General features: G+C 39.5%; 2 protein-coding genes across 2 annotated transcripts; one reads left to right on the top strand and one right to left on the bottom strand.

Annotated features, from left to right (window-relative positions):
• Positions 1–265: 265 nt before the first annotated feature.
• On the bottom strand, positions 266–6,133 carry LOC103837549 (cellulose synthase A catalytic subunit 6 [UDP-forming]). The gene is made up of 14 exons (XM_009113907.2): positions 5,631–6,133; positions 5,177–5,372; positions 4,879–5,084; positions 4,696–4,801; positions 4,432–4,597; positions 4,079–4,345; positions 3,577–3,922; positions 2,941–3,078; positions 2,740–2,865; positions 2,444–2,656; positions 2,094–2,370; positions 1,828–2,024; positions 1,394–1,744; positions 266–1,136 (listed from the first exon to the last, which is right to left on the bottom strand). Exons 1-14 carry the CDS (start codon positions 5,709–5,711, stop codon positions 555–557), a joined length of 3,252 nt encoding a protein of 1,083 aa, XP_009112155.2. The 5' UTR covers positions 5,712–6,133; the 3' UTR covers positions 266–554.
• Positions 6,134–6,502: 369 nt separating this feature from the next.
• On the top strand, positions 6,503–9,474 carry LOC117127878. The gene has a single exon (XM_033278727.1). It carries the CDS (start codon positions 7,867–7,869, stop codon positions 9,415–9,417), a length of 1,551 nt encoding a protein of 516 aa, XP_033134618.1. The 5' UTR covers positions 6,503–7,866; the 3' UTR covers positions 9,418–9,474.
• Positions 9,475–10,998: the final 1,524 nt, after the last annotated feature.

Raw genomic sequence — 10,998 nt, 5'->3', positions numbered from 1 at the left:
TTCTTTGTAAAATAAATAGACTTAGAATTTAAATGCAATTTAACATTAATTTATTTTTTATCTTATCTAAATTTTAAAATAATAAATGCTATAGAATTTTGGTAACTAAGTAAAAGTAAAACTGAATGTTTAACAATTTTTAAAATCTATGTTAAAAACTTTAAACAAGTATAAATCTAACTCATGAACAGCCTTATAACAGAGAAATCACATTGTTTTAAAATTGAAAATAAATCAAAGTTCTTTTCGTAAAAGATTACAGACAGACTGAAACACCTCTTATGTAATATTCAAAAGAGATCATAAATATTCAATTAAAAGAATAATTTACCAAATCTTTTCTCTCAACACCAAAGAACAAAACAAATAGACAACAAACTTCTTCTATATCTACAACACATTCTTGCAAAAATAACATTCACGTAAACAAAATTAAATCTTTTTTTTTGTTTCATCGTTTAATGAACACAATGAAGTAGTCTTTTAAGAGGGTAGATAATCTCTCTCTCTCTTTCTTACCTCTCTTGATCCGTGGGAACCAACCTTGGATCAACTCACAAGCAGTCCAAACCACATATCTCGAGAATAGGACCACCTTTAGCCACAAACGGGTTAACCCTTACCCAAAGAAGTGTAAGAATAGAAGCCAGGAGGATGGACCAGACGACAATAATGGTCGGCATTCTATCTTGCTTCCCAAGCAAACCTTTAAGGAAAGGGTAAAGATGAATAACCACCCAAAGTGCAAAGAACAGTCTTCCAAAAAGCGGTCCCCATGAGTCATATCCATTGCTTATAGCATCAGAGATTCCAACTACGATTCCAATGACATTTATGATGAGAAGAGTCGTGGGAGGGATGAGAAGTGAAGTCCATTTGAAGAGGTAAAGGTCTGAGAACTCGCCGTCATCAGCTGCTTTTGACGTGACCGTGAAGTTAGTGTCCACACCAGCAAGAACCTTGAGAAGACCTTGGAAGAGAGCAAAGAGATGAGCAGATACACCTCCAATGACCCAAAACTGTTCATTTCTCCACCAGTCATCGATCCCAACTTTGCCCCATTGCATCTCGAGAATACCAGTTACTGCAATGGACGAGAAGAGTGCCATGAAGAGAATACTCGCATAGTTGCTTATCTGCAAAAACATATTCCACGTTTTCAATTTTCAACATAAAATTAATTAACCATTTATATTCTACAGTCTATTTAGTTGAATAATTTATGATATTTTTGTTAAGAAAATGTAAGAAAATAAATGTTTTTTTAATCTGTGTGCATAAATCTAAACTGTTTAGAGGGAGAAAGTATATAAAGATTCATATTCATTCATTAGGACAATAACTATTTTGACTTTTGAAAACATACTTAGAGAGCTCAAGATGATTGTATTACCTCAGGAACGATAAATTTGCCTGTGAGAAGACAGATGGCTGGGAGAGAACAGTAGACAATGAGGGGAAGGGAGGTCCATGGATAAACCACAGAGTTAATGTAAGACAACCGCTCAAGCCATTTCAAACCACCTCCATAGCCATACCAAATAGGACAATGCCTACTCAAGAAAATCTCAACAGACCCAAGAGCCCATCTAAGAACTTGATGAAGACGGTCTGAAAGATTGATGGGAGCTGATCCTTTGAAAGCTGGTAACTTAGGTGTGCAGTAAACAGACCTCCAACCATGAGAATGCATCTTGAAACCAGTGAGAATATCTTCCGTAACAGAACCGTAGATCCACCCAATCTATGTTAACACAAAAGGGTCATCATCAAAAATCAAGAATCTATTACATGAATACAAGAACATGTTTGGACACAATGATGTACCTCTTTTCCCCACTCGGTTTTATCTTCATACCCACAGCTAATGACTTGGATAGCTTCCTTAAGCAGACAAGCTGGACTTGCGTTTCTAGCCATCCCACCATTCTCCATACGAGCAGATGCAACAAAGACAGGACTCTGTCCAAACTTCTTCTCCAGCTTCAATTGCATCGCCTCGGTTGATAGTTCTACATTAGACCCTATAAGAAAGAAAAAACAATCTTTAGCAACAAGTTCTGACACCAAAGTGAGTTAACACTAGTGTATACCTTTAGTAGTGACGCGACCCTCTTCAATATTTTCTAACGCATGGATTTGCTTAGAGGCTTCTCTGTTCTTCTTCTTATCAGCAGCTGCTGTCTTTGCTTTACGGTTCTTTCTCGAACCACAGCAGAGGAAACACCATTTTGGCCAGCAGTTACATGTCTTACGTGGAGCCTTCTTCTTCTTAGGTGCATCAAACCCGTAAAGAGCTTGCCTCCTGAACACACAACCTGTCCCCACGTATATAGGTCCTTGTAACCCATCCAAACCCTTCATATTGATCTGTAAAAACAAAAAGATCCATTATTAGTTTGAAATGTACTCCAATGGATATACACAATGTGAAACTACTTACATCGAAGAAGACAACGTTGCGGTTTGAGTATCGATCGTGCCTATCAATCCCATCGAATCTTTGAGGGAACTGAACGTAACAGATTTTTTTTCCTGACTGAGGATCCATCATGAAACACATTGCTTCTCTGAGAGCTTTGCTGTTGTTGATGTAGTGATCACAATCAACGTTGAGAAGATAAGGAGCGTTTGATAGAACCCCTGAGACTCGTATCTTCAAAATACATAACAAAGAGTCAAAGAACCATTGAATAATATACAAAGAAGAAAAAAACTTAATAAAAGTATATAACTTACAAGAGAATTCATAGCTCCAGCCTTCTTATGGTGATCAAATCCAGGTCTCTTCTCACGAGAGACATACACCAAACGAGGCAACTCGTTGTTTTCCACATCACGCACACCATCACTTCCAAGGAAAACCTATTTACAATGAAAACAAGTAAAGTTTCAGAAACATAGAATATTAAAGAAAGGTTTAAAGACTTTGAAACTCACCTGGATCATGCCGGGGTGATCTCTTGTGCTATTACCAGGCCAAGGTGTACCGTCTTGCATAGTCCAACCTTCCTCAGGCACTTTCTGTGCCGTTGCTACTAAAGCATTGATCTTCACTTTGAATTCTTCATAATCTCTCTGTCACACAACACACACACAATCTTCCAAATCAGTATCTAATGTAATCATCTCGTTTTCATAAGGAATTTACATTAGAAACTCTATGAATTAATACTAACTAAATTAACAAAAACTATATATTTATAATTTTCACCAGTTCTATGGTGACCGGTTCAAAATATGAAACAATTAGATAAGATAACAAATATTTATTTATTTACATCTCAGAACACATTTACATTTTATGATACATATCTTTTATACACCAAAATATCTAATAAAAAAATATGGAAACCGGATTTATAAAATGATCCCATAAAATTAATCATTCTTTTTATTTTACATAAAAACTTACTTTAGAATATATAAATTTAAAAAGTAAATTTCTGTAAATTAATAAATATATAGATTAACAAATTATCATATTCGCAAAATTATTAATTTAGAGTTTTTTATCAGAAGAAAAGACTGATACCAATGAGAAGTGAATGTATAAAGAAGCAAAGAAGTAGTAACCTTCATGGCTCGCCGTTCTCTGACAAATGCAGGATGGACTTTGTTCTTCAAGTAGTCCATCTTATGGCAGAAGTACCACTCAGGAGCACGAGGCTCGATACAGTATTTCTTACAGAAAGGAACCCATTTCCTCGCAAATTCAGCAGTCTCGGAAAGAGCTTCGAAAGTAAGCATAGCAGCACCATCATCAGATACATAACAAGCAACTCTATCAACAGGATAGTCAACCGCAAGAATAGACAAGACAGTGTTTGCTGTAATAAGCGGAGGCTCTTTCAACGGATCCACTGTACTGACAAATACATCCACAGCTGATAGTTCTGATGGTTTCCCTTCTTTCTCATATCTGCAAACAAAAAAAAGGATGAAAATTATATTACCAACTTTTCAAGAAATCACCAGGCGGTAATTAGACACTTTATAGGGGATTATTGATTAGGCAGGCGTCTAGACCGATTTTTAAAATAATTGTTCAAGAAAATGGTCCAAAGTGTTGTAGTACCTTAATGAGAGACGGTCCAAGTATGTTTCTCGTTCTATAGGGTACCACTTAGGGAACTGATCAAGAACCCATGAAACAGCAAACCATATCTCACAAATAACAGATATAAGCCACAGTGCATATGCATCTTTGACCGGGTGAAGAATACGGTAGTGAAAGAAGAGACCAAGAATCACAAGACGTAGAACAATCAACATCCTGTAAGGATTTATCTTGCTTGATTTGATTGGTATCTTCCTAGACAATGGCTGCCTTCCCTCATCCATCCTGAAAAATACACAAAAAAAAGAACAAATATTCATAAATATCAAAGAGACATAAACCAAAAGACTTTGTGTGTTCTGTCTTCTTACATTGGGATGTCATCACCATCTTCAAAATCAGGATCACCTTCATGTTTAACCACCTGAAGTTTCTCATTCTGCTTTCTTTTCCACTCCTCCATACGGTCTTTCCAAGCCACACTTCCGTAACCGTAAACCGCAAGATCTTTCTGAGGTACCATAGGTCTTGGATGTGCTGCAAGCAATTACACAAAAAAAAAACTCAGTAACCATATACAAAAAAAAAAAAAAAGGTTTAGCTCATTTAAGTACTTCAAAAATCCAAGAATGTACCAGCAATGGTTGGGTCAGAGAGAGAAGCCGGGTGGCCTCTATGACTATGACCACTAAGTGAAGGAGGAACAATAAGCGCATGTCTGTCTGAAGAGATCTCAATGTCCTGTCACAAACAAAAGCAAAGAATATTATAGAGCCAATAGATACTGAAGATGGCTTTATGAGGAATGAGAGTCTTACCTCGTCACCATAAGTCAGCAATGGGATCTGAGAGCCAGGAGGAGCTGAATCCAAATCAGACTGCGGGAAGCCAGAGTGGCGACGAGAGACAGACATACCTTCAGAGACCTGATCAAATCCAATCCCACCATTGTTCATGTAATCAAACTCATTGTCTATATCATCAATGTCATCTTCCTCCTCATCATTCTCAACTCTTGGACTTCCTAACAACACATGCCAACAACAACAACAACAACAACAATCAGCAAAAGTCTCTAAACCGGAATACAAAACCGGTTTAAACAAAACAATTAACCTTTAAGCCTTTTGTAACGGGTTTTGCACTGAGGACAAGCTTGATTGCCTTCTCTTCTTTCGTACTCGTAGCAAGGTCTGCAAACAGGGAACGCACATTCGTTACAGGCCACGAATGGTTCTCCATCGACGGTCAATTCGACCTCGTCTCTGCAGATTTCACATGTCTGTCCTCTCAGCTCTTGCACTGATCTTATCTGCAACAATTTAAATCATCAGATTCACTACGGATGCATCATTGAGGTTTGTGTCGGTAACTGTTGACTTGAAACTTGGAGAATTAAGATAAATCCTTTCTCCCACCGACACAAACAATTCTAGATAAAAATTAGCGGAATCTAACGGAAACCCTTAATGCTAATTGGTCAAACTCAGATCCAGAATAAAAGGAAAAGACTTTCGGACAGAAACAGAGGAACCCAGAAAGAGAAAAAAAAAACAGAGAGATCTCTTACTCTGGCACTCTCGTCGGCATTAATCAGAACGAACTCGTTTCTGTTGTGAGAACCGGCGATTAACCGACCACCGGTATTCATGTTGTCGGAAACACAGACGCTTGATCTCACAGATCGATTGAGAGAGAGAGAGAGAGAGAGAAACAGAGTGTGTTAACTCAGAGGAGAAGCTCTGTTTTTTAGAGATCCAGAGTCCATAAACAGAGGTTGCTTCCGAACAAAAGAAACAGACTTTGATTTTTGAAAAAAAAGGAATAGTGTGTGTTGTGTGTGTGTATGTGTATAAGTGGTGGTAATGGTATTGATTCAGCTTCAAGCCACGACCTTTTTTTTTGTTTTCCTCTCTCTCCTCTCCGAAAGCTCACAGTCACAGAAATAAAGGATGATCCTAGAGAGAGAGAGAGAGAGGCAAAGCTGCAAATGCTTTCACAAACGCGTAAGGAAGAAGAAAATTAGTGAGAGAGGAGAGAGAGAGAGAGTGTGTGATTAGTTAAATGGAGAGAGATGATTAAAAGGCAATTATGTAGATGAGGAGGAAAAAAAAAACACCAAAAAGGCGATATTTTACGAAATTCAGAGAAAATGAATAAATTTTATGTGGAGAGAAGCAGTGTGGGACCCATTAAACCGGTGTGCTCTCTCCTCTCTCTACTCCACTTGTTCTTGTTCTTTTGTGTTAAGACCCAAACACACATTATTAATCATTAATCATATTATTACTCGTAACTACTTTCATTTTTATTTATTTATTTCTGGTTATGTGCATGGATCACTCTAGCATTTATTTAATCTTTTATTTTCATAATAACAACCCTGTTTTAGATTTCACTCTTCTTTTTTTTACCAATTTAGGATTAGTCGGTTTATCTTTTTATTAACCACTCTATTCTTCTTTTTTTTTTTTGATAAAGGGCTTTATTAACCACTCTATTCTCTTCAGTAAGCATGTTGTATTGTTTTTATTAATTAATTGTCTGAGTAGATTTACATTCTTAGTACATGTGCAAGGCCATAATTGTATTATAATTTTTTTTGTTAAAGAATAATTGTATTTTACTATTTGGAGTGAAACTTATATGAATGTACGGGAAAAAAATTACAATAAATTCAAGGTCCTAGTTATTGTCCTATTATGTAATAAATTCCTCTTGTTTTTTAAAGAGGCTTCTAAAATGTTGAGAAACAGATATAGGCATTTATGCATAATAACCATCGTGTCCAAGATCCTATTTTCTAGGTCTTTTGGTAGTATTATTGTTCTATTTGATAACATACTTCATCGCCATCTTTAGACGATGCACCGTTTTCTTCATGGGCCGTTTCACTGGCTTTGTAGCATCTGTTGACTGCATCGGGTTTAGATTTTATCTTCGTCGGTCCTCGTTTATTTAGATAATTTCCGGTATTTTTTTTTGCAAATTCATATTAAGAAATGCTTAATTTGTTAACCATAAGTAAGGTCTGGTGAAAGTTCCATTTAATTTGAGAAATACTGTATGTTTAACACGATTAAACAATGGAAATTTATCAATTATCTCTTAATTGAAATTTTGCAAAGAGTTTACCATCAAAATGTTTTGTTAATTAAGCGTCAAAATTAAATGATATTTCTTCTCGAAGTCTTTAATAGGAGTAAAAATAATAATATAAGGGCACCGACAGTTTCTATAAGAACATGTGGCACGAGGGCTTGAGAAGACAGTACACAGTATTCAATCAATCATGAACACGACATTTGATGTGGTAACCTACTAAAGTTCGCAATATATATACTATAATTTTGTTGTGCAACATTATAATATATAAGTTTCCAAAATATATTATTAATTCTTTTGCTAATGTTTATATATTTATTCTCCCGGGTCTCAAATTGTTAATAATATAAATTTCTACGAACAAATTTAGAATATTGGTAGCGTTGCTTCTCAATATATATCAATATATCGGACTTTTGTGCGACGGCTAGGGTTTCCCAAAAAATTTCTAGATCTGCTCTCAATCCTCCATTTCTTCTGATATACCCTTAAGATCCCAATCAGCTTCGACAAGAAAAGATCAAGCTGAATCCATTAAGCCATAATAGCTTCTACCTTCTCCCCAAATCTCAGCTCCGTGTTTCAAACCCAGATCTGCGAATCTACTGAATCGGGGCTCCTGAATCCGACTGAGACGTCTCTAGTCTCTCATTAGGCCTCTGTGGCTTCTCCGGTACACCGGAAATAAACATCTCTGGAAAATGTTTCGACCAAAGAAGAAGAAAGAACTCTCCCTGGTGGAGGAACTTAAAGAGCTCGAGCTGCTTGAAGATGGAGAAATGGTTGACATTCCGGAGCTAGAGAATGACGATCTCCTTGAAGAAAACTCTCTCAGTGTGATTGTGAGATGTCTAAACCCCTCAGCTCACAAAGTAGGTGGACTTGTCAAAGCATTACCCCCGATATGGGGTCTTGAAGATAGAGTTCATGGAAGAGGAGTAGGTCCCGACCGTGTCCAGTTCATCTTCCAATCAGACAGGGATCTTCACCATGTCCTCACCAGAGGACCGTGGTTTGTCAATGGATGGATAGTGGCTCTGGATCAATGGACCCCGACACCATCTCCCGATTTCCTCCGAAAGATCCTTTTTTGGATCAGGATTCGGGGTCTACCAATACACCTTCTCAAGAAGAAAGCGGTAGATAGTCTAGTGGGGCCGCTAGGTGAAGTGGAGAAGGTGGAACTCCACGCAAAAAACTCCTCCTCAGTAGACTATGTCCGGGCTCAGGTCTGGATAAAAGCTGACGAGCCACTCCAATTCCGTCGCATAGCAAGATTCAAGACAGGCGAAGTGATCCCGACGGAGCTGGAATATGAAAGACTGATCAAAGTGTGTTTCATCTGCAAACGGCTAACTCATGATCAGACCAGATGCCCAACTCAAATGCATCTTCTGGGACGAGAACCCCCTAACAGAGACCAGCACGGAACAGAAAGAGGATCACAGAGAGGTCTACAGGGAGGATCAAACTCACAAAAGGAGATCGCTGCACCTACTCAAGCTCGAAAGACGACAACCCGCAAAATCTCAAAAACACCGAGCCAGCGGAAAACTGTGGACCTGAAAGGGAAGGGTGTGGCGGGAGGCTCTACTAGAGTTTGGAAACAAAAAGACCTGACCAAACACCTAAGGGAGGATGGAGCAATCTCAAAGAGTTCTGGAGAGTCATCTGCTCCTTACAGTAGGAAGTCCTCCTCAGGAAAAAAGAAGAATCCCCAGAACAGAATCACTCCCCCCAAGGAAACCAACAGAGAGCTAATATCGGTTTTTGAAAGGCTGAGTAGTGCAGAGGATAACCAACTTGACCACACAATCCTTCTAGAGCAGTCAGACCCAAATACCAGTAGCTCCAAGGCGCTATCTACCCCAAAGGACTCCCATGAAGGACGCTCTAGCAAAGGAAGTCGCAGTCCCCCATCAGTTTTCGAAAGGCTTGGCTCTGGCTCCAGAAACTCCTCAGAGAGAAAGCGCTTTGTAACAGAGGTAACATCATCCAAAAGAAGAAGGCTAAGCCATAGTGGGGACAGGGAATCAAAAAAGCCTCGAATGGAAGAACAAGAAACATCAGTGTTCAAGCGATTGGGACACAAAAATGGTGATTCAGGAGAAAAGAACTCAGAATCCCATTTTCATTCTGCTCAAGTAGCAGCTTCACACCCTCACCATTCTGTCCGTAGGATAGTATTGGGGAGTGGTAAAATCTTGGAAGAAGGGTTGATGGATAATTCCAACCCTTCAAAGTCATTATGAGAATTCTCAGCTGGAACTGTCAGGGGTTGGGGAATACCCCTACAGTTCGACATCTAAAGGAGATGCTTGGTCAGCACTCTCCTGAGATCCTATTCCTCAGCGAGACCAAAAACAAAAGGAGGTATTTGGAAAGTTTAGTGGAAACTTTGGGCTTCAGTAATCTGAAAACAGTGGAGCCAATTGGTATAGGAGGAGGACTTGCAGTGTTCTGGAAGGAGGCTTGCCGAGTGGAAGTGCTGCAAGCCCACAGAAGAGTCATCGACATGAAGATACACTGGCAAGACAAGATTTTCTTCCTCTCATGTATCTACGGTGAGCCAGTAAAAGGGAAGAGAAACGATGTATGGGAAAGGCTCACACGCATAGGTACCAATAGGAGAGGGCCCTGGATAATGACTGGCGACTTTAATGAAATGATTGATCCCTCTGAGAAGCTGGGAGGCGCTGTAAGAGACATTGCTGAAGGGAAAGAGTTTCGACAGATGCTGCACGCAAACGGGCTCTGGAACATTAAACATTTCGGGTATCAGTTCTCATGGGCAGGTATCAGAAACAATGAAAATGTGCAGTGTAGACTCGACAGGACAGTAGCCAATCAAGAATGGCTTGACATGTTCCCTCAAGCATCAGCAACCTATCTGCAAAAAGTCTGCTCTGACCATAGCCCGATCCTCACAACCCTAGTCGACCAGATCCGTAACAGACGAGCTTGCTTCAAGTATGACCACCGCTGGGTACGTCGTGAAGGCTTCTCCAGCACAGTCATACAGTCGTGGAAAAGACAAGGACCCGGTCAGCTTGGACTACTTGGCAAAATTGCCAATTGCAGAAAAGACATCTCAACTTGGAAGAGACTAGCAAAGCCAAACTCCGCCCTTAGAATCCAAGAACTCCATTCCAAGATAGATGAAGCAATGCGATGTAGTTTCATTAATAGAGAGGAGCTCAACCACTTGAGAGACTCCCTCAATGAAGAATATCACAACGAGGAAGTCTTCTGGCGTATTAAAAGCCGTCTCACTTGGCTACGATCGGGGGACCGAAACACCAAGTTCTTTCACGCCGTCACAAAGAATCGCAGAGCACAGAACCGCATCTATAGCCTCTTGGATGATGATGATAAAGAATGGTTTGCGGAGAAGGACCTAGGAAGACTGGCAGACAAACATTTCAATCTTCTATATGCTTCAGAAGATGTTGGGATCGACATGCAGAATTGGGAGGACATACCTGCGGTCATCACCGAGGAGCAGAACTTGCGGCTCATAGCGCCCATCACTACTGAAGAAGTAAAAGCTGCAGTCTTCGACCTAGACCCTCACAAATGCCCCGGTCCAGATGGTATGAATGCATTCTTCTTCCAGCAATTTTGGGACTCCATGAGTGAGGACATTACGGCCATGGTCGCAAACTTCTTCATCACGGGGAAGTTAGAAGATGGCATCAACAAAACAAACATCTGCCTCATTCCCAAGAAGCTCGACGCGAGGAAGCTGGGGGAGTTCCGACCCATTAGTCTGTGTAACGTTGCTTACAAAATTGTCTCTAAGCTGTTAAGCAAAAGGCTGAAAACTATATTGC

Source organism: Brassica rapa, chromosome A09, assembly GCF_000309985.2.
Source record: "Brassica rapa cultivar Chiifu-401-42 chromosome A09, CAAS_Brap_v3.01, whole genome shotgun sequence".
Taxonomy (NCBI): Eukaryota; Viridiplantae; Streptophyta; class Magnoliopsida; order Brassicales; family Brassicaceae; genus Brassica; species Brassica rapa.
Note: the sequence above shows the minus strand (reverse complement) of the source record. Positions and strands in the feature narration are given on the sequence as shown.